This window comes from Parasteatoda tepidariorum, chromosome 7 (genome assembly GCF_982258835.1).
Source record: "Parasteatoda tepidariorum strain Cologne lab strain chromosome 7, Ptep-v5.0, whole genome shotgun sequence".
In the NCBI taxonomy this organism is placed as follows: domain Eukaryota; kingdom Metazoa; phylum Arthropoda; class Arachnida; order Araneae; family Theridiidae; genus Parasteatoda; species Parasteatoda tepidariorum.
This window is the reverse complement of record NC_141761.1, coordinates 108,537,460-108,562,451: the sequence shown is the minus strand read 5'-3', so window position 1 is coordinate 108,562,451 and position 24,992 is coordinate 108,537,460. Positions and strand designations below refer to the sequence as shown.

The 24,992-nt window shown below is 30.8% G+C and overlaps 1 protein-coding gene across 5 annotated transcripts in view; it reads left to right on the top strand.

The window, feature by feature from the left end:
* Crag (DENN domain-containing protein Crag) overlaps nucleotides 1–24,992 on the top strand; it is an 85,159-nt gene that overhangs the window by 1,349 nt on the left and 58,818 nt on the right. For 3 of the 5 annotated variants that reach the window (XM_087168465.1, XM_087168463.1, XM_087168466.1), the window contains exons 2-7: nucleotides 7,114–7,439; nucleotides 10,734–10,920; nucleotides 11,983–12,039; nucleotides 15,398–15,467; nucleotides 17,815–17,984; nucleotides 24,112–24,344. In XM_087168465.1, coding sequence (XP_087024591.1) covers nucleotides 7,141–7,439; nucleotides 10,734–10,920; nucleotides 11,983–12,039; nucleotides 15,398–15,467; nucleotides 17,815–17,984; nucleotides 24,112–24,344 — 1,016 coding nt within the window. In that variant the 5' untranslated portion in view covers nucleotides 7,114–7,140. Of the gene's footprint in view, nucleotides 1–7,066; nucleotides 7,440–10,733; nucleotides 10,921–11,982; nucleotides 12,040–15,397; nucleotides 15,468–17,814; nucleotides 17,985–24,111; nucleotides 24,345–24,992 lie in introns of all 5 variants that reach the window. The other 2 variants (XM_087168464.1, XM_087168467.1) reach the window with 1 other exon arrangement.

Here is a 24,992-nt window from a genome sequence, read left to right as displayed (position 1 = left end):
ATTAGATTTTTGGTATTACATTTCAAAAACTGTAGTTATTTCAATTCTTCTAGAAATTGAGTAATTTTTTCTTCTTCTTTTGATTGTTGCTATATAGTTTCTACTTATTTAAAAATAATATATTAAGTACAGTGAAACCTCACTTTACAGTCACTCCTACAAAACAGCCACCTTTTATATCTTATATCCATCGTTGAACAGCCGACCCAATTTTCGGGTTTACGACTACTAATGTTCAACTCCGTAGCCTTGTAATTTTGAACCAATCCAGAAGACAAGAAACTCCTGGATCACTAGCCCCAGAGGTATTGATTTGTTATGGGAACATGGAGGACTTTGTGACTAGACAGATTTAATGTGCATCGAGTCACCGTTTACTACATGGGTAGTCTTCGGCCGCCTGGGATCGAACTCTTGGACACGGGCCCAGCATATTACCGACCAGGCTAGAGTGTTCTTGTCCTTTTGTCAACACTGTCAATCCACCTAAGATGTGGTTGTCCTCTTTGTCTTATTCCGATAGGTTTTGATAAAAATATTTTCTCTCTGTTTTGGTCTAGCGTATTTTAGTCTTTGTATTTTTATTTACTTGACAATATCAGGCTTTCTTGAGATTTTATACCGCTCTAAGTTAGTTCTTCTCTATGAACCGTTTACCTGAATTCCACCACAGATATTCCTTAATACCCTTCTTTCAAAAATTGTAATAGTCTTCTCGTCTTTCGAAGGCAATGCTCAGGTCTCAGAAGCATAAGTCAAGACAAGTGTTATAAGACTTTTTATACAAAAGTAATTTAGTTCTTAATTTTAGAAAGCTGTATCTCATATATTTTTTCAGACTGTGAAAACATCTATTCGCATTTGTGATTTGTTTATGTATTTCTGTAGTTAGGTCATTGTTATTGTTAAATTCTGCTCCTAAATAATTGTTGCAATTCACTTTTAAAACTTGTATTCCTTTATTTCTAAATGATTAAATTGGAGATCTGATGAATTTAAGCATTGAATATACTTGTTTTTTTATTTTTTATTATTTACCATTAAATTAATTTTGTTTTATTTTATAAACACCGTTGAACAGCCAACCCAATTTTTGGGTTTACGTACGACTACTAATGTTCCACTCCGTAACCTTGTAATTTGGAACCCAACCCAGAAGACAAGGGAGGGAGTTCCTGGGTCAAGTATTGGGAGAAATTTGCCTTTGTGGAGGACTTTTTGATGGAACTAACTCACACTTGCGTTATATAGATAAGACCATAAAAACCTCCCATGGTTAGCATGATGTCAAAGAGACTCTAATCCATGATACGCCTACCACTAAGAATATTTCACATCAGCACTGTGGTCGGTGCAAACCGGATGTGGATTCGTATTGACCAGCCATTGCTGTGATTCGAACCCGGTTCATCTCATTGCAAGGCAAACACTCTATACTTTGAGCCACCACAGCTCTATTAAATTCGTTTTTATTTTATAACTGTCGTTGAACAGCTGACCCAATTCCGGGTTTACGACTACCAATGTTCAACTTCATATCCTTGTAATTTTGATCCCAATCCAGAAGACAAGGGAGCTCCTGGATCACTGCCCCCAGAGGTATTGATTAATTATGGGAACTTGGAAGACTTTGTGACCCCGACAGATTTAATGTGCATCACTTACCATTTACTATGTGGAGAGTCTTCGGCCGGCGGGGATCGATTCCACGACCTCTTGGACATGGGCCCAGGGGCCTGCAAGCCAGACTCTCTCAGACACTATTAAATTCATGGTCTTTGCCTTTTGTTTTAATACCATAAAGGCTTGTTTAAGAGGTCCGGGTCACAATAGCGATATCGTCTACGTAGACGAATAGTTGAACTGACTTACTATATTTCCTCTGTTGTTTATGTTTACAGATGTGGGTGGGGTTTACACAGTAGGTAAGCCCAGTCGGTATACTTGGTAGGTAAGGTATTTATAAAAAGGTATTTATCCCTACCTTTGGTAAATAGGGTGACCCGGGGTAATTCACGATCACTCTGTTTCTGGGGTAAATAATGATCACCTAAGTTTTATTTAAAAAAATTATATATTTTTTTTAAATTTGAGACATGGACAAGAATGCTTGTTCACTTTACTAAAGTATATCTACATTTGCTTAAAAATAGTTTTTTATTTAATCTAACAAAATAAGTATCTTTTAAATTGCTTTCTGTATTTTCAATTTCAAAGATGGGTTTCAAAATGTGCACATTTCTGCAAAGATCCCCTTCCTTCTCTTAATAACAAATATTTTGAGTTACTTTCTTTTTCTTTGATATAAAAATAGTGTAGGCTTTTGCTTAATTATTTCACATCTACTGTAAACATTATAATTGATTATAGGAAACTATATCAAATGTTGCCCCCTACAGATGGGGTAATTATTAATCACTGGGGTAATTCCTGATCATTGTCATTTCTTCTTATAAATAGTATAAAAAATAGCTAATAAATAGTCAATTGTCTTTTCTTAAATAACAGTTCATATTTATTAAGTGGAACAACTATAAAATATATTTTAACTATAATCACAAAATTTGTTTTTAACTGTATACAAGAAAAATGTGTTCTGATATGCACCATTTCTAGCTTGTCTTACCTTGCTTCTATCTTAAATTTATGTGTGTACATTGTTAGAATAATTTTTAAGTTGATAAATTAACCTAATATAAATATGGTGAGAAATTATAAGCTTAAAAAGGATACTAAGCTTCTAGAAAGCAAAAATAGTGAATTTCTTTTAATGATTGAAAATGAAAATTTCAGTGTGAGAGCTGATGCCAGAGCTGAAGTGTTAATCTTTATTCCTGATTTTAAATAAACAGTTTTATTAGCTGCTTAAACATATCTTTTTGATTTATTTGTTTGATCTTAATGTCTTATTTGTTAATTACCATTGTATATTTATTTTTAAACAGCCCATTTACTGTAAAAACTGGTGATCAGTAATTACCCCAGAAATGATCAGGATTTACCCCAGAATTGATCAGGAGAAGGGGTAATTCCTGATCACTAAAAATTTAAAATCTTTTAAATTCTAATTAGATTTTCAAACAAAAGAAGGTAGCATAGGACTCATCTCATATAGCCTCAAATTTCCAGAAAATATTAAATTCTATCTTGAATAGTTTTTTCACAAAATCGATGTTTGCATTTTTTGATCAGGAATTACCCCAAGTCACCCTACCCCAAATCAGGGTTTTTATAATTTTTTGCCCCTTTTAAAGCATGTAACCATCATTTGTTTTGCTCATAGTTCTGAAAATTATGTAACTTTTCAAAAATAAACATTAAAACTTAAAATATATCAATTCCAGAAAAAATATTTCAAAAAACTATAAATACCCAGTTGATGAGCTGCATTGTCGCATTAAAAAGTATTGTAATAAGGTTTGCATTTTGCAATATCACGAAGTAGACTTTATGTTAAATGATTTAAGTGAAGTTTAAGCTCTTTTCAAGAATTTTTTTTTTTTTTAAGACAACAGTAAAACATTGTCTTAGGAAAAAAAAATGATATGAAAAAATGAATAGATAAAATGAAGTAAAAAATTAAATAGAAAAAATGAATGAGCACAAGGAATGAGTTTAAAATGTCTTAAATTCATTTGTTTCTAATAATCCCAAAAATTTAATATAAATGATAAGATTAAACTAGAAATTTCATATATAAATTTTAAAAAAAGAATACAACTATAAAACTATTTTATTTAAAATAAATGTTTTTTTAAAATAAGTTTAAAATCATTTGATATTTTGCTTAAATAATTTTTTTTTTGCATCTTATTCGAAACAATAAAAATCATTTTTATTATAAAATCATTATTTTAGTGAAATTTTAAAATTTCATTTTCAACTTAAAATTTCCTTTTTTGTATTAATGAATTATTTTGCAAACTATGAGCAAAACACTACTTGAACTTTAGAGTACAAGACAAATTGTATAATTAAACAAGTGGTAGTTATTGTTTAAAAGTGATTAAATATGACTGAGTTAAATTTATTAAGATCTTTTATACTGTTTTCAATTTTAAAATATTTATTATTAATATTGTTCCAAATTTTTAATTAAATTTACAACATTGAGATTCAATTAAATATTTCTTTAAATTAAAATATCTTGAGATTTATAATAAAAATATGTCTTGTAAAGGATAATATGAAAAATTTCATGAGTTTTTAAAGAATCTGATTTTTCTCTAATTTTTATTTATACAAATAAGTAAGAAAGATAAACTTTATGAATCCTTGATCTATCAAGTATTATTTTAAAGATATCAGTTAGGAATTAAATATATTTCAGAAAATAACTTGATAAATATTTATGCCATCATTCCCTTTAAGTTTAAAAATTAATTTAACCCCTTAACAATCTGTTAATTTTCAGGAAAATGGTCTTAAAAGTGCCAATTTTTTTTTATCCCTGAAAATTATCTAAAAATATGTGTATTAACAATGTATATATATTCATTTTTGATTTGTTTTCAGCATGAAACTTTAAATAAAATTTTTAGGAAAAACCAACATTCAGGGTTACTATGACATAATGTTGGTTTTCCAGCAAGCAAGGAAAATTAAAAAAATATATGTTTTGAACATTAAGTTTTTTTTTATTAAACTTACGTATAATATAAATAAAGATTAGTAATTCTTTCTTATGTGATAAATTTCAAAGCATGAGATACAGAGGCGATCGTCACAATCTGGACAGTAGTACTGAGTTTCCTTCCTACATCTAGTTTGAAATAAATTATCTACAATTACCTTAAAAATATCCTGGTACTGCCATCTGGTGTGTAAAATGAGAAATAAAATGTTTTCCTGGCAAAAGAAATGAATTATTTTTGTTCTTATTGGTGCGTTACTACTGAACACTCCAGCCGGAAATATCACAGGAGCGAGAAATAGAGGGCGAAACCTCACCCCGTCATTTTCACGGGAGCGAGGAGGAAGGGGTTAAAAGAGGTCTACATTGCTCTTAATCTTTACTAAAATTAATATTCCTATTTCAGTACTTTTTTCTTTTGTCAATTCTGTTCTAGTAGTTGTTTATAATCACAGTAAACCCTGCTTATCCACGAAGAGCAAATAAGGGAATTTGCGGATAATCCGCAAAACGCTTAAAAGAAACACACATAATTTTTTTTTACAATTATAAATGATAAATTTTAATATCTATTATTGCGTATGCCTTCCAATGAGGTGAACCAGGTTCGAATCCTAGCCGTGGCTGGTCGATACGAATACCGCATCCTGCTTGCACCGACTACACTGCTGATGTAAAATATCCTCTGTGGTAGACGGATCCTGGGTTAGTCTCCTTGCCGTCAGGCTAACCATGGGAGGTTTTCGTGGTTTTCCTCTCCATGTGGCACAAGTGCGGGTTAGCTCCACTGAAAAGTCCTCCACAAAGGCAAATATCTCCCAATACTTGATCAAGGAGTTCCCTTGTCCCTGTGGTAGACGGATCCTGGGTTAGAGTCTCCTTGCCGTCAGGCTAACCATGGGAGGTTTTCGTGGTTTTCCTCTCCATGTGGCACAAGTGCGGGTTAGCTCCACCGAAAAGTCCTCCACAAAGGCAAATATCTCCCTATACTTGATCCAGGAGTTCCCTTGTCTTCTGGATGGATCAGGTTCACAATTACAGGGTTACAGAGTTGAGCATTAGTAGTCGTAAGCCCAAAAAATTTGGTCCGCTGTTCAGGGACGGTTATAAAATAAATAAAAAAATATCTATTACATATTTTTGGTTAGCAGTTTTCTACACATTTTCTTCTTTTACATTGTTTTTTAATTTACATATGAAAAAGTCTATCTGCTTTTTTTGTTTCTTGGTGTTGTTGAAACACTTCTTTATTTGCTAAAAAATCTGCAAAGTGTTGCATCATATTGCTCTTCTATGTATTGAATTAGTCCTTCAATTTGTGCTGTATCGTGACTTATTTTTTCCTTAGTTTGATCTTCTTAGCTTTCTTCAGCTACCATAACTCTATCAAAAATTTCTTTATCATTAAAATGTTCTATTTCCTGATCATTTTCATCATTATTGAACCATTCATTGGTTTAACTCTGAAGTTCATTCTCTATTGAGAAGAAGAAAAGAAAAAAATGATGTTCAGAGCATGTGAAGTAGTTCTTATAAAGAGTTAACATGAAAACATTATTTTTAGAAACTTTTATCAGTAATAAAACTAAAAATAAACAACTGACAACAATTATGAAATCCTGCATGTAGCGCATTAATTATTCAAAGTCAATTATTTAGAACTTTGAAAACTTAAACAAATTATTTAGAACTTTGAAATTTGAAAACTATTTGTCCAAGGTCATTAAATTTTATGTTATTTTATTCAGTTTTTAGTGACATTCTATAAAGTATACTGCAAGGCTAATTTTTTTTTAAAAATAATTTGTTGAAAAAAATATAATTTTAATTTATAAAAACTAAACTCTGGCACGACAGCCCATAGAGGGCCAAGGCCTACTGTGCCCATCTCAGTTTTCTTGATCTTGGGCTCTGGTGTGCAGGAGCAGATGTTCCGGTCAGGTGGTCAGCCGACGCGGAACCCCCAGTGTTTAGTTCCTTAGCATGCTTGGTACTCATTTATCGACCCACTGAAGGGATGAAAGGCTGAGTCAACCTTGTTCGGCCCCAGGATCGAACCAGGGGCCTGTGGCACAACAGCGCATTTTAATATATAAAAACCTTAAAATTGAAATTTTTAATTTTTTAAAAAAAATAATCTGTGTTGTTCATTTTGTTAAATAGCTGATAATAAAATTATTATTTATTAAAAATCATTAATTGATACAGAGTGTTGTTCCTTTTGTTAAATAGCTGATAATAAAATAATTATTTATTAAAACATTAATTAATACAGAGTCCCATATCCAGGTTCATGTATTTTCCTGACACTTTCTATGAAAGCAAACAAATCGCTTTTCCTTTTAAAAAATTTTTTTTTTTTTATCTGTTAAAATTATTTTACAATTGTTTGTTTTGTTTTGTGAAGATATTTATGTTTTATTTTGAAATTAGACCAACCTTCTTCTGCCAAATACCAATAAAGGTGAACTTTATTGCAGGGTGTCAAGGATGCTGAATTTTGAAGAATGGAGGATAAAAGAGTAGCCGACTACTTTGTAGTTGCAGGTCTTCTAGACAATGCTTCACCCCTCGAAGAGTTTTCTCGTGATGGAAACAGTCCCAAATCTACACAATCTTTGCTGCCCATAACTGATGTGACCGTTATTATACGTAGCCAGGGAGAAACAGTGCCAAAAGGTTATACTTGCATTGAATGCACTCCTCTTGGTTTTCCTGCTGATTTAAACCATGGAAGTCTGCGCAGTCCAAACATCTTTTTCTGTTTCCGCCGGGGTAGAGATAAACCCCCTCTCGTGGATGTGGGGTGAGTGCAATTTTTAGATTGTGTTATTTATTACAGTTTAGTTTCCATTTTTAAAAAAAACTTCATTGCGATCTTTTTCCCCGATTCTAGCAGCAAAAACCTTGAATTTGCAGGCAATACAGTTTATTATAGCAGCTGCATCCTATTTTACAACTCAGTTTTTTTCTTATTAAAAAATAAATGTAATAATTTTCTGGACTGTCTGAAATCTCTTAAAATGTGAACAGGGTGCTTATTTTTTATTTAATTTTTTTAAGGTGCTTTTTTTTATTCTGGGTTTGTAAAAAGTGCTTAATTTTTTTTTATCTTTTAAAGAGTTTTTTTCGTTGCCGTATCGATTGTCGTTCTAAATTCAAAAAATGCATGATTTTCGCAATTACATCTGCAATATTTATCAGAAACTAGTTATTTTATCATGATTATGTAAAGTTTTTGAATTTTATTGATTTTATGTTAATAAATTAAGAACTTTAAACGATTGGGCAGGGGGGGGGGACACTTGATTCAGTGGCGTAGTGAGGGGGGAGCAAGGGAGGGCATCATGCCCCGGGCGCTACTCACAAAGGGGCGCCAAATGGTCAACAAAACAAAATCGTTGGATAATTTTTATTTTTATTATAATTTATTTCTGGAAAATATATTTTAAATTTAGTGCCAGTGAAATATAATAAATGTTAATTCGTAAATAAAAAGGAACACTAATCAAACTGTAATAATATATTAATAATATAAATGACACGTCTTTTCTAATGGCAGGGCTGACTCGACCTGTGTCTGTCAGCACTTCCTTATGGCATCTACGCTGTGTGGTTACATATATTATCTCCAAATATTTGCAGGGTGCTCCAATTCTGTTGCGAAATATACTAACTTTTAGTTTCATAACTTCAGTTCATTTCTGATATGAAATCCTAGGGAGGAATGATCATGTGCAGCTCAGATTACAGGATCCTAGAATGAATTTTAGAGAAGCGTTCCATGATCTTGAATCATTGGCGACAGAACTAGCCGAAATTCGAGACAAGCTCTGTGAAGAGGAAATAGAAAAAGCGAAGTCTATTTGTGAAAAATGGGATTATGATGCAACAATACGTGTAAGAAGACGCCGCAAAATGCCCGGAGAATTGGCTAGAGATGTCAGTCTTTCCGCAGAAAGTGAAATTTCTCGCGTTATGAAAAGCGTTCTTGATCATCTCGAACAAGAAATATATACAGGATTTACACGATTAAGTGATCTTAATTTCAAATTTGGATTTCTACTAGACGTTGAAAATTTATTAAACAAGGATAATGTTGATAACGACCTTGAAAATTTTTTTTAAAAATTTGGGGGAGTTTTATAATACAGATTTCAATGGAATAGAAATCTTTATCGAAGTATGTGGCTGCAAAATGTTACTCCGCAGTAGAAAAGAAATTGAACTTAAAACTCCATTAGAATCTCTTACTATTATAATCCCGTATGGAGAAGATGTTTTTCCAAACCTGAGAGTGGCACTTCAAATACTCCTGACTCTCTCAGTATCAATTGTTAGCTGCGAATGGCCATTCAGCAAATTAAAATTAATTTTGACATATCTACGATCAACGATGGGACAAGATCGCCTAAGTGACTTGGCATTTTTAAGTGTGGAAAGAGAAAAATTTGAAATGATCAACTTTGATGATATTATTGATAAATTTGCTTCATCAAAAGCGGAAAATATATACATAGTAATTAGTTTTATTAATGTATTCTAATCATATTATTAAATATATGTATCTCCTTAGAGATAATAAATATTTACTTTTTTATTGTTTTAAAACTGCGTGTTTTTAAAATGTTTCTTTATAAATATGTAAAATAAATAATGGGTATCTTTTGAACTAATTCTAGATGATCATATACATTTCAAAATCTAGTCTTGTTTTCTCAACTACATTTTTTGTCTCAAATTTAATGCCTAGCTTGAGCCTATGACTTTATTTATTTTACTTAATTTATTTATTACTTAGCGAGTATATTTTACTTATAATATTAGATGGTTTTCGAGAGAGAGAGGGGGGGGGCGCTAAAAAGGTATTGTGCCCCGGGCGCGAGTTAAGCTCGCTACGGCACTGACTTGATTACTACACAGATCCTGATTAAGATTTTTTTTTTGGAAAGTGATTAAAAAAATTTTTTGAGTGCTTAAAAAGTACTTAAGAGTTTATTTTTTGTTGAAAAATCTGGCTACGTGCCCTGTTATTACAGTTTGGTTTCCATTTAAAGAAACCTTATTTACAGTCTTTTCTTCTCCCCTGATTCTAGCAACAAAAGACTTGTATTTGCAGAGAATACAGTTTAATACAGCAGTTGCATCTTATTTTACAACTCAGTTTCTTTCTTATTGAAAAAAATTTACAAATTTTCTGGACTGATAAAATCTCTTGAAATATGAAGATACCATATAACCATATTTTTGTAAATATTGCTAATTACATATTCAGCCTATATTTTTGATTGTCTCTGATTGATTTTTAAGATCACGGACGATATCTAAAACTAATAAAATGAGAGCATTCTCATTAACCCTTTACATTGCCTGCCACCTACCTCAAGTGAACATCCTTAATATATCACAAATCTTTATCTCTCGACATTCAAAACTTGTTTCACAACAGCTTCGAAATTCATAGCAATTTTTCACGATAGCTTTGGAGCAGCTTTCCCTCCTTTTTTTTCGAACCTATGAAATACGATCTTTCTTGTAAACCAATAATATTGACCCTCCACCTTCATTAAAATTTAGAACACCTAATTTAAAATGTTAATTTTTTTTGGTCTTAATAGCAATTTGAAAGCTAATTTGTTTAGTGCTAATTGTTTAATACACAATTTTAATTTCATTAATTAGCTATTATATTAAGTTATTTAAAATAATTTTTATGTTTTAACAAAATAGCAATTTAAAGTAGGGTTCTTACTGGCAACTGAAAGCTGCTTTGGCATATTTTCCTGAGAGAGATGGGTGACTTAGTTTTGTGAAAATCAATTAAGGTAAGTTGTTAATTTTAAAGGGACCAATTTAGCAAAGTTGTGTCATTTAGAAGCAACACAACTTTGCATAGCTTGATGTATGCTTAGTGCATTTTAATGGTATGCTTTGCACATTTTGATGGTATGTTTAGAAGCAACTTTAATTTCAAAGTAGTACCCAAGTAAGTTAAAATAATGGGCAGTTGTCTTTCTCAAAACATCTATTTTATTAATTTCTGAAAAATAAAGATTGTTTATTGTTTACAGCTGTATTAATTTGATTAAACTTTATTCAGGGTACTTTATGAAGGAAAGGAGAAAGTCATGGCTGACAGTGAAGTGGTCCTGAATACACCAGGTGGTCATTTAGCGAATGTAAATAATAGTGGTTCAAAAACTTTTATCACATATCGGAGGGCACCTGAAAATGCTCCCTGCAATCAACTAGTTGTTACAGATATATGTATTATATTAGCAAATAAGGTAATTTAATTTTGATTTTATTGTCTCTTTTTAATGAGCTTCCGATATCAGTTTAAACACATGGTTAAAATTTGTTAAAAATAGCTTTTTATTGTGTTAACCTCTTAACGATCGCTTAATTTTCAAGAAAACGGTTGTAAAAGTGCCTATTTTGCAAAATACACGTATTTGATTAGTTCCTACATCTAGTTTAAAATAAACTAACTATCTGCAATTATCTTAAAAATATCATGGTACTGCCATCTGGTGTGTGAAATTAGAAATAAAATGTTTTCCTGGGCAAAAGAAATGAATAAGTTTATTCTTATTGGCATGTTACTATTGAACACTCCAACCCGAGAATTTCACGGGAGCAAGAAATAGAGGGCAAAACCCACCCCATCATTTTCATGGGAGCGAAAAGGAAGGGATTAAAGGTTATTTTTTCCTGCTATTTATTTTAAATGTGTGTGGTATGCCACACATGTTTAGCGCCAAATCCAATTTCCTTTGTCATAAGCCAAGCGTGGTTTACTTTCTTTCCTGTAAACATTTAAACCAAGTAAAAACAATTTTTCTATTATTAGACATCTTTTTGGCGCACCTGGACCAACATTGCATAATCTAAATTTTCTGAGGCTGTTAACCAATAAATTTTTTCTTATTTATTCACTGTTAATTTCAATTTTATGTTAGTTTTCTCAAACAAGCATTTCAACCGCTCCTGTCAGGCTATTCTAATTCTTGCTTTTAGCCATTTCCCACAGGTATAATCCTGCATCTTAAGTTATGTTACTTTTCTTATTTTCTTAGCCATCAACCAAACAATTTAGACTCAACCTGTATTAAAAAAATATACTAAGAAACTATGTTGTGAATATTAATGTGTGTATAATTATAAATTGAAATTAGTACATTTTATCAGAATTTCCATAACTTAAATTGAAGTAAATTTGAATTATTTACTAATTTTTATGCCATAAGAACATTAATGTTGTAATAGGATAAATATTTTATTTTATCCCCTAGATTTATATATTTAAAATTTTTTAAAAAAATATTAAGAATTAAATTATTTTTTAGAATGAAAATCCACCTCATGCATTTTGTAAAATCAACAAAAATTTAAATAAAGGAATGGTAAGTATCTTTTATTTTCTTCTCCACTCTTCAATGATTTGAAATACTGTATGATATATGTTAAATACTACTTTTAATATATTACTTTTTAGTCACTTGTGATTGAAATTATCTTCATAATTTACCTTTCAGAAAATTTGCTTTCTTGAGTTGACATGACCCTAAAGCTTGTCATCTTTTTACTTAGTTTATTTCTCTTTTTTTTCTTCATTTTTAATGTAATTTGCAAGATCATTTTTTTTTCCTTGCAAGGGTTGCCACTCCACAGCGGGAATAAGGAACACCTGGAAAATACAGGGAATTTAAAAACCACCTAAATTAACGGGAAAAATGCAGGAAATTCTGAATTTTTTTTTTTTGCGAACAAGGAATTTTGTTTCTTATTTTCGTCTTTTAGAAAATTTCGACCACTCAAAGTTTGATCTATGAGATATTTAAAGATATTTTAACTATACTAAACTATTTCATTTACTAATAGCATTATTTAAGTATGTTCAGTGTTTATTTTTTTTTTCTTAAGTTTTCAATATATTGTGTATAATATATACAGGGAAAACACAGGGAATTTATTTTTCTCCAGATTTCAGTGGTAACCCTGCTTGCTCACTTAGCACAGTGTATTGATGTTAGTACTTAGCACAATGTATAACTGATTTTAAACAATATGCATGTTATAAAACTGAAACATTCGATTGGTTCTATATTTATAATTTTTCATATTTTTTCTCCTTCTATGCTGTTTTTGAATAGTAGTACATTATAATAGTAAATGCTATTTTAAAATGCTCATTATATTTTTAGGAAATGTGACCTAACAAGTAGAGATTTTTTTTCTGAATTCATGAGAATATATGTTTAAATAATTATGTTTAAAAATAAAATGCTATTTACAAATAAAATGTTTTAACTTCACAAAATATGTGGAGGGGAAATTCTTTGACCGTTTTGCAGATTACTTTGGTTTGTTGATTAAATTCTAATTCTTAATCTCTTCCTTAATCTAATTCTCTTCCTATTTTGCAGTTAATTGAAACTCAAACATTTTGATGAAACGTCTTATATCTATTTTTATTTAAAAATATCAATTTTACAATTAAAAATAGTTAAGATCTCAGGATTTTAAATCCATGAATATCTTTTTCAGTTTAGTTGAGTATTGTCAGTGGTCTACAACAGGTTTTAAGGATCCAGCTTATTTTGAAATGGAAAATAGTATGACTGTTTTGTGTGAAATCACTCAGTGTTTTTCTAAAGTTATCTTAAAAACTGCTGTAAAGTATAGTATTTTGCTAAAAGTTACAGGGAACTGGGAGAACTCAGCAGATTTCAAATTAGCATGGAAAAGCAGGGAATGCTCAATAAAAACAAAACTTTTAGTTAAAAACCTGAAAAAGTTGTTGACCTAGAAAAATTGAACCTAGAATTTTTTTTTTTTTTTTTTTTTTTTACAATTTTTTAAATATTGTTCTAACTTTTTATTTTTCTCAATTGTTAATTTTTCAGCTCAAAAGGAAAGCATAAAAGATTGAAGAAAAATGAGTCAAGTTTGGATTTTGGTTTATTTTTGGTAAAGATAAAAAATCTTAATTTTTTTTTAAAGGTTGGGAGGTGATTAGCCATAAACAGTCTTATGTTTGAAATTCTTTACGATGTTAAGAAATATTTAAAACCGAGAGTGTGATTTGAAGATGTTTTATGTATATTTATCATAATGATCCATAATGCTATCATGGAATGCGTCGTGGATAATGGTTTTATATCGACAATGATGCATATGACTTTAAATTTGTCATACTTTTAAGATTTTATTGGCGTTTTTTTCCCCTTCTCTATCTGCCATTATTATTCTCAAGTGTTTTTTTTTCTTTCAGCTAACACATTGTATAGCTGTGCACATTACTGATTAGAATTGTGCATTTGGATAATGAGAAAATTTTTTCTCGGATGTTAAATATGACTCCTGTATTATGTCTTTTTTAAGATAGTAAATAATTTGTTATTTTTTAGCTATAAAATATGTGTTAAATAATACTTTCATAAGCTGTAACACAAAATTCTTAATGCACATTTATTTTAATAGCTTGTGAGTTAAACATAAATTGTTGGCTTATAATTTACCATGGTGCGTGGAGTTCTTAAAAAGTGCTTAAAGGTGCTTATTTTTTATTTATTTTTTTAAAAGCCCTTGAAGGTACTTTTTCATGGGGCTTTTTTAAAAAGTGCTTAATTTTCCCTTTTCGAAAATGAAATTTTTTCTTTACCATGTTGATTTTCGCCACATATTATGCAAAAGCGTGCTTTTTACATTGTTCTATTCAACGTTATTCACAATTCATTCAACCACAATCAACTTCGGCGTAACGTCAATCCATAGCTTATAAAAACGCCAATAATTTTACATGCTTGATAAAATACTTGCGAGTCCACGTGTGCGTCTACTGAGCTGGGTTTGGTGAAATTCTAGCACTCTCATAAGCAACTCTGCTGCATTTTGCAAGATATTATCAGTTTCAGGCTTCATTTTCCACCCTCTGAAATCTAACCGAAAAATCTCTCAATCTTTTTATGGTAGCTAATATGATCAAGAAAAGAGTTCTTTCTCAGAAACTATTTATTTTATCATGATCTTGTGAAGTCTTTGAAAATTATTTTGCATTTTGTTAATGTATATAGTACTTAAAAATATTTTTTTAGTGCTTAAAAAGTACTGAAAAGGTGCTTATTTTTGGGGGAAAGATTTGGCTACGCACCCTATTTACGATAGCTGCTTTTGATTTTAAAAAATCTGCCATAATCTTGAAATTTCTGTCTAGTTTATATTTTGCTGCTCTTTCTTTATAAATTAATCGCAGCTTTGAGACAATTCACTATTGCTTGTATTTACCTTTGTTCATTTGTTTGTGCAACATGGCTTTTTGGATTGAAGCAGTTTTCATAGGCGTTATAAACTGAAACAAACGGATCGAAACATGGAGATCCATGCAAACAATAACGTCATCCAAATAGACAAGTTTTTTCTTTACAAACATTTTTGCAATGTATTGTTCTTAAAACATGTTAAATTTTACTAAAATTGTAAGCAGTAGTTATTATTTGGGTTATTGAGACTGAGATTTTTTATTATTGAAGATCTCTTTTGATTTAGATTGAAACTATAATTTATTATATTTAAACGTATATGGTATTAATCCATAAAAGAAGTATTGAAGATTTGATGCTAAGAGGCATTTTTTTTCTTATGAGTTTAGATTTCTGTCATTAAACTGGCTCTTATATTTGTGTGTAGGTATTATTACTTAAAGTGTAATTTTTTTTTATCCTTAAACTAATACAAAATAAAATTTTTTTTTTTTAATAGCTTGGTTCAGATGTCTATTTATGCTATAAAAAATCCATGAATCGGCCAGATCTATTGTGTTATAAACCTGGTAAGTTTTCTTTTATAGTTAGTATTTTATTCGCAATAGAATTCATCAAACCGAACTTGCATGTGACTACTTAAAATTAATCAGATCAGATATTCTTTTTTTATGAGAGCAGGATGTTTTTTGCAGATTATAAAACTGAAATTAGGTTTTTCATTCAACGTAATTAACGAGTTCCTGTGTCTTTAGTTTCAGTATAATTATGATCTTGGAAAAAGTATAATTTTTGTATCAGTATAATAATGATCTTTGAAGCTAATTTAGAAATATTATTGCAATCAAAACATTTATCTTGATTTTATGTGATATTGATAAGAGCTGATAAACTGCAACTGATTTATGACCTGAGCAGTTAGTTTCATAACTTTTAATTTCATTTAAATTTTTTTTTTCATCTACATGTCACACCATTTTCAAACAAGTACCATTTCGCCCCATTTTTAAACTGAATGTTTTGATTCACTGCATTTCCGTAAAATTTTGTCAACTTTCTGAAAATTTCTGCCTAGTGAACTATTTCGTATTTACAAAATAATACATAGCAAGTTTTATCACACATTTTAAAGAAAATCTATCTGAAGGAAGAGAGATTCATCAAATGTGACTTAATATCCTGAAGAGTCATCATCAGGATATTAAGGATATCCTGATGATGATGACACATCAGGATATCAAATATATCGCTATGTGACTCATCAGGATATAAAATTCTTTTATTATTTGTTTAACTTAAAATTTATAATAGGAAAAAAATGTTTTTACTTACATCTGGGGTGATTATATTCTGGGCTTACCCCGGAATTCCAGGTTTTCCGTATTGTTCGTCTGGCTCTAGAAACCAGACATGTGAGTTTTCTATGAACGCACGGAATTCCACTGGTTCCTGGACTTTCTCAAATCAAAATCTTCTAATCCAACGTAATGTTGAAACTTTTGTTAACCCCTTGCCAGTGTCGCTCGAATCCAGTTCGGGCAACTACTATGTGCAGTATTTGTGATGCCTTCGGGGAGGAGAAAAATTAACGTTTCTATTTTGTGAAGCCCGAGTTGAGTTCGTTTCTACTTTAGGATACTTAATTCACTATTTTCCCAATAGATGGCATTAGTGGTCGTAGTTTTTCACCTATTGTGACTTCAGTTGAGGGCAAAGAGTGTGATATGGGTTTGTGTGCTGTACCGTGTTTTGGGATGTATATTATATTATACTAGTTATATTTAGGTTCAATATTTTGTTTAATTTGCTCTAATTGAATAAGATGTGTGTGTAATCCATTACTTTTTTATGTGTATGTAAAAATTATAAATACAGTAGTTATTGCATTTAAAATTTTATTTGTGTAATAAGAACCATTTTCTAACTTTTATAATAACATAAAGAATATTGATTTTATAAAATATTGAATAGCAGTAAAAAAAAAATTTCCATTTTTAATCCATTGTTCTAAAATATATGTCACCGGTTAAATCACGTTAACAAGATGTATACATACACGTGATTCTTCCTGCCAATTTTACTCTTTTGGTCTGGCGGATTTTCACCATTTTGAATATTTGACTACTAATATCATGAAAACTGCTAATATCGCGATTCTTATTCATGTGATTTTAAAATCAAACATCAATTTTTATATTTATCTGATTTAAAGTTATGCGATGCGATTTGTATTTTCACTATTTTAAAATCTTGCATCGCGATCCTTATTCACGTGATTTAAGAACCCAATACAGTGGAAAGTCACGTATCCAAAATCGGCGGGACTTTTGGAAGTTCGGATATTAGATTTTTGCGTATAATAGACCCCCAAGATAAACAAGGCTTAAAACGATCTGAATCTAATAAGCAAAAAATAAATAAGCATTATTTTTCAGGCAATAATGCTTTAGTATTGGAATGATATCTAATCAATCAAAAACAAAATATTAGAAATAAATAATTATTGCTTAAAATATAGAAAATGAAAAAAAAAGTTACAGTTATGAAAATATTAATTGTTCTCTCTGCCATTTTGAACTAGAAAGATTCAAGCAAGAAGGGAAAATTCCCGTCATTCATTAAGGTGGGTAGGTGGAGAAGAAAATTCATTTTCCCCCTATTTGTCATTCAAGTTGAGGGCGGGGAAGTGACAAATTCTTATTGTCTCTCCCATCATTGGCTAGCAATTAAGCATAAAGGTGCGGCATGCTGATAGGGTTCTCTTTATTTTCTCTTGTGTGACTGAAAGTTACTCCCCCTCCACTTTAACGTTTTCTGTGTTTACCCTTTTTCACAGTATTTCTTCTTCCCGGAATTGTATCGTGAACTTTTTTTAAAAATAATATTACACTATTTAATGTGCTTTCATTGTTTTAGGTATTCTGGGACGTTTCCCCATAGAAGATTATGATAATTTTGCTCTACCTCCTTCCGTTCCACTTTTTTGTCTACCAATGGGTGCAACAATTGAATGTTGGCCTAAAAAAGCTCAGCAGCCTAAACCTGTATTCTCAACCTTTGTTTTAACTTCTTACTCAGCTGAAAAAGTAAATCTTTTTATTTGCCTTGGATTTTATGTAGTGTTTTAAGATTTTTTTAAAGTAATTATTGATCATAAATCATGATACATTTATTACCTTCGGCAGTGGTTTCCAATATTTTTCTACTATGCAACCCTGAATGATCATACTTCTTTTGTTGAAATTCCAACTTTAAACACAAAATTTATCTGCAATTGTAGAAACATTAATAAAAAAAAACTTATAAAACTACTTATTTTGAAAATATTTTATGTGAAGAATGAAATTTGTTTCATTGTTTTATGTAAAATAGTTTTAAAATAATTTTTTATCAGTCAGATTTATATTTAATGTAAATGTCTTTAATTTAAATGTCTGGGGCTGTGTATAGTGTTGTTCTAATTTTGTTTTTGATGAAAGCAAATAAGTTTAATTAGTTGAAAATAATTATAATAAGCTGAATTATATTTTTCATTGTAATTATAACATAAAAAAACTATTGTAAATATTGAGAATGACTATTAGAAAATTATTTTGAAGTGAGAAGTTCAATGGGAAATAATCCAATTTTCTTATAAATAAGCATCCTTTTTAGGATGTGTGCAAGTGAGATGTGGTGAAAAGGGTCTAAATTGCCACAAATGCTCTCATTAAGAGTATCAATGAATATAACATTGTATGTAACATAAAATGTATGTATATAACATTGATTAAATGTATTTAACGTTGAAATCTGGTACCGGTGAGTTCAATATAAAGGGGGCGTTTCACAGTTGTGTCCTCTTTAACCAGTTCAAAGACATTGTGGGCATGGTAATTTAGCATATAAATCCACATTTGAATTCCTTTAAATTTTTTTTTACTTTACCAGAAATTTAAGTTGCATCGTTAAATAAAATGGTCAAGTAGTGAGCAAGACAGAGGGAATCAGGTTTTGGAAAAACTACATTTTCTTTGTAGTTAATTACAACTACTTTATTACAATTGTTGTTAACTATCACTACAACTACTTTTTTTTAATGTAGTGACTACAAACTATTTTAGAAATGTAGTCACTACTTCGCTACTTTTAGAGGACAAACTTAACTGGAGAACTTAATTTTCACCAATATACAAAGTGGTTTCAAGTAAAAAAAATTGTCTTGGTTAAATATGCGGAGATATTTAGAACTTTTAATTCATGTTTACATGAAATAGTTTTTTATTCTAAAACACATTTTGCGAATTTGTTCATTTAACTTTCAAACTCTATGCTTTTCTCGACAGTGATTTAAGAAATGCTAGGAAATTGTCTAATATTTGTGATTTAAGTGATCAGTACTTTTTTACACCATCCAAGAAATAAAGTGCATTGTGAAAAACAAAAAACGGACCAACCTGAATAACTTTTAATCTAATGATCGAATCTCTACATTCTAGGACTCAATCTTAAATGTTGGAGGGGGTGACCGCAAATATTCTAATTAATGCAAACGATATTTCAAGTTACAAAATCAGACTCAAAAACATACTTTATAGTTTGGGCAAAATCGAATTTATACCAGATCCTTCTTTCCCTGTCGCCAACAGAAATGGCATTTCCGCACAAAGGAAATTGCATAAACTAAAATTAAAATAATTTGCAAAAAATCACTCACCTTCGATAACAATTTTGAAGTCAATGGAGGTAACTTCTAAGAACGACTAACCTATTAACGACCATTTTACTGTGGAATGGATAGTGGTCGCTCCCGAGAGGCTTCACTGTATAAATAAAATATGAAGTAAAAACTTGGTGGTTCAATCTTATTTTGCATTTTAATAAAAAAAAAATTCTGGTTTGAAAAAGTATATATTTTTATAGTTAAAATTTAACTTTTTAACATATTGAGCCTTGATGCCACAGTGGTACTTAGCTATAATGGTGGAGAACTGGTGTTGGATTCCTGACAGCAGCTTCTGATTGTTTCACAGTGTATCTGGAAAGTGCAATGCTGATCACACTGACGCATCTTTCTCTTGTGTATGAAATATACTTCCTCCACCCTCTATGGGCTGTTTTAGAAATGCTTTCTTTAAACTTTAGCATGGTAGGTAGTAGGACTGGGCGATTTTAAGATTTGCGATGTATCGGCATGCTAATATTGCGATATTTTGATGCATCACTGTGTTTCGGTTCATTAATATTTTACATTTAGTACTGCGTAAGTTCGAAATTAGTAAGTGGCATTTTTTAAAAATAAACGTTGCATTTTTTGTAATTATTTAAAGAGGTGGATGATTGCAGAATAGCGGTTAAAAAATATTAAATGCTGGATTGATTGTAAAAAAAATCAACAGGATTTGGGTTGATTGTAAAAAAATCAACAGCAGGGTTCCCGCGGCCTTGAAAAAGCCTTGAAAAGTACTTGAATTTCATTTTGATTTTCAAGGGCCCCTAGAAGTACTTGAAAATGATATTAAATCCTTGAAAATTTCGAAATGACCTTGAAAAATATCGAAAACTCAGGAAAGCAGCCCTATTTCCAGTATTTCTATGTTTAACTTTATGACGCGCGTAAGTGTGAGAGAATGACTTCCCCGTCTTTCAGATGATGACACGTACTGTTTGATTTTAGGATTTTATGTATGTTTGGCTGATTTTAGGAATTTTAAATATTGGGAACTGCGCCAGATTCTGACAAAATCTCGATTCTTATTCAGGCGATTTTAATATCGATCTTCGTATTAGACTTAGTTAAAAATTATAAGTTGCAGGGATGAAACACTTCCACAAAAAAGCGGAAGTCCGCTTTTTTTCCTCAATTTTGAAAATTTCCGACCATGTTCCAAAAACTAAAATTTTTGGGAAGTCCTATTGGAGAAACCCAAGCCGCCCGAACGATAGTCGGATTACCGCGACTTCTGCTATAGAGTGGAAAGGAGTCTAAGCGTTTCGTTACGACCGCCGATATTTGATTTTTTTTGTTTTTGTTTGGCTGATTTTTGGAATTTTAAATATTAGGAACTGCACCGGAATTTGCTAAAATCGCGATTTTTAATCAAACTATTTTAATATCAATCATCGATTTTTGTATTTAACCTATTTAAAACTTACGTGTTGCAATTTTTTATGCGATTTAAAAATCGTACTAGCAATTCCTATTCACTCAATTTCAAACTCCAATATCGTGATTCGTATTTAAGCGTTTTTAAAACCCAATATCGCGATTCTCGTGAGTTTAAAATCCAACGTCGCGATTTGTATTCACACATTTTTAAATCAAATTTTGCGATTCGTTATCACGCAGTTGTAATATCAGATATCGTTTTTCGTATTTGTACGCTATTTAAAAATTACTCACTGCGATTCGTATTCACGTGATCTAAAAATTATGCATCGTGATTCTTATTTACGCGATTTTAAAATTCAATATCGCAATTTGTATTTTCGTGTCTTTAAAATCCAACAGCATGATTCGCAATCACCGGATTTTATAAGTCCAAAATCGCGATTCATATTCACGCGATTTTAAAATCCAAAAACGCGATTCATATTCACGCGATTTTAAAATCCAATATCGTTATTTGTATTCACGCGATTTTAAAATCCAATATCGTGATTCATATTCACGCAATTTTAAAATTCAATATCGCGATTCATATTCACGCGATTTTAAAATCTAATATCGTGATTCATATTCACGCGATTCTAAAATTCAATATCGTGATTCATATTCACGCGATTTTAAAATCCAATATCGTGATTCATATTCACGTGGTTTTGAAATCCTAAATCGCGATTCATATTCACGCGATTTTATAATCCAATATCGCGATTATTGAAAGAAGTAGAAGTAAGCTTTCTCTTGAATTAGTTACTGTAAAGATGTGATATATTTTTCATTAGTAAGTAATTTAATAGTCGCGCCTTCCTATAATTGCTTAATTTTTTTTAATATATTAGTGGTCAAAATTTTAAAATTATATTTAAGAAAAATTTAAAGTTAACTGTCTAAATGCTTCTGCCACTTTAAATATTAAATAAAAATCTCCCAGCATAGTTAAAAGTTGCTTTTATAAATCTCAGTATCATATAGAGCACCCCCCCCTCCTCTTAGTGACCTGCGTTGTAAAAGTTCAGCTTTTCTAATTTTTGTCCACTTTAATGCCTAGTGTTGCAATTCGTTTTCGCGTGATTCAGAAATCGTACTCGCAATTCCCATTAAAGCAATTTAAAAATCTAATATCGCGATTTGTATTTAAGCGTTTTTATAGCGCAATTATTTTTTCCTCGAGTTTAAAATCCAATGTCGCTATTCGTATTCACGCATTTTGCGATATCAAACATCGATTTTCGTATTTATACTCGATTTGAAAACTACTCGTTGCAATTCATATTCACATGACCATGTCAAATGCGTATGATTGATGCTACTGAAAGCAGAGTTTTCTCTACAGCGCGAGAAAGCGAGAATCTCGCATATTTTTTTCTTTTCTCTCATTTAACAATGATTACCGCGAGAAATTCGCGCATTCTATAAGTTAATTTCAAAATTCGCGAATTTCTCGCATTTTGGAAAAATCTTCGAATTACGCCATTTAGAATTAAGTCCGTTTCACTTTTCTTCCTTGATCTTTCATCATTTTCAACATCTGACCCGTTATCTAGCTTCCCCATTTACCAGTATTGTTCAGAACCTTTTCCAACAACAGAAAACAACCCCTTTCAGAACACATTTCTCTGCAACCACGTGTTTACCGTAAGATTTCTTCACGTAAGACGTTCAAATTTTTAATGCACTAATGTAAAATGGAAGAATACCTTGTAAAGGCAAAATCTTCTATGATGATGCAGCAAAAATATTCAATGCTTTTAAAAATAGAAGACGTTATAAATGTGTTATAATTAAAGAAATGATTTTTTTTTCAAGAGTTTTTGTGTTTTTTTAGTTTTTAGAAATCTCACTTAACTTTTTGAAATCCCACCCTGTTTCTGAGAAAGGGTGAGAAATTCTCACCCATTTTTTTTCTATGATGAAAACACTGGAGTGGTTAATTAAAAAAGTCAGTGACCAAAATTGTTACTAAGAATCTATCAGAAGGTATTGAGGTGAAAGTTGGCAACTGTTTCAATTTAAAATGGTTGACTGGTAATAAATTTAAAATGATAATCAAGCCGCAACATCCAATAATTGATTAATTTTCTTAAACAGAAAAGTGGTCGAAATTTCAAAATTATATTTAAGAACAATTTTAATTTCACTGTCTAAATGCTTCTGCCACTTTTAATATTAAATAAAAGTCTCCCGGCAGAGTTTTTAAATATCTAATTGATATCACAGTGTTATATAGAACATTCCCCCCTACCCCGTCTTCTGCCCGAATCTTTGCTTATTCAGACTTCGTATACCTAGCTTAAAATAAGCCTTAATGCAAAATTCAAACCTGACATTTTTATGCATCATGAATTTTATTCTCGACTTGATGCCAATCACCCTTGTTTTTTTTTGTGTTTTTTTTTATATATATACTTAGATCACTTTCCGAAATCAAGAGAGAGCAATGGAAGTCTTATTTTTCAGTACTGCTATTATCGACTAACATTTATCGTCAAAACATTTTAGTTTAAAATGTTAAATTTTAGTCTATCTTTAACTAAAATTTTAGTCCTTGAGAATTTTATAATAAGTCTTAAGAAGTCCTTGAAAAGTACTTGAATTTTATTTTTATAGTAGAGCATGAACCCTGCAACAGGATTTGCACACACACACTATTAATGGAAAACCCTTCCGTTACTATGAGATTCATCAACACTTTGATTCTCAATCACATTTGGATTCATCATGTGAGCAAAACGATGAGTCATTATTTAAAAGGACGGGGGGGGGGGGGGAATAACGATCATTGCCACAGCTATTGCTGCACACTAAGGGAGGAAAATGCTATTCATGATGTGCTATAGAGAACAACTCTCAACATTGCACGTGTAGACATCGGGAAATATCGTACACATCTCAGTAAATCACAATTTCCAATGCCTAGAAAAATTGCTAATCCAAACATCTGATCGGTGATGAATGCATAGAATCAATGGTTTTTGATGCATCGATTTATTGCCCAGTCCTATTAGGTTGAAGTGTTCTTGATTTTTTTTCTGTTTGAAATCAAATTACTAATTAAATTTTTTATTTAGGTTTATGGTGCGGCTGTTACATTCTATGAACCTTTTCCGGAGCTGAAATTGAATGAAACGATGAAAGTGCACCTTCATTTCTCCAGTGAAGAACTTAAAAGAAGCAAATGCTTACAAACCAATAAGTCTATATGTTTGTTATCACGATGGCCTTTTTTTGATACCTTCGAAAAATTTCTCAGATACTTGCATCGAATGTCTGTTTCAGGGCCGCATAGAGTACCCTTAGAAAGGTAATACTATTTATGTCTCATTTAAAAAATTTTTGTTGTTTCATAATCGCAATAAGTACTGTAGAAGCAATCTATGTGGGTATTTCCACACATATTGTAGGGTTTCTATACAGGGAGTTTAAAAATAATCTGAAGTAGCAGGGAGTTTTGAATTAATTCCTCATAAACTGTGAAAATACAGAGAATTTTATTTCTCAAGGGGTCAGCATTTTTTTTAATGCTCTCAAAGCGTGATACGTGTGATATTTAAATATAGCTCAGCTATACTATGCTACTTCATTTACTATAACATTTTTTAAAGTAGTTTGTTGAACTGTTCCTTATTTCTAAGTTTTTCCTGCAGTTAATACCTATATAGTTATCCTAATATAGATCATACATGAGCATAGTGATTGTGTATTGCCTCTTAATATATTGTGTATAATATGTACAGTCCGAAAAAAAAAAAGATATCACCCTGAATAACTTTCGTTCTAATGATCGGATTTTCACGAACTAAGTGTCAATCTTAATGGTTCCTGGGGTGACCTCAAATATGGTAATTAATTAGTGCTAACTATTAATTAAGTTATGAAATCAGACACAAAAACGTACTTTCTCTGAATAAACAAAAAATTCTTTTTACATATTTGGATTCCTTATCTTTGA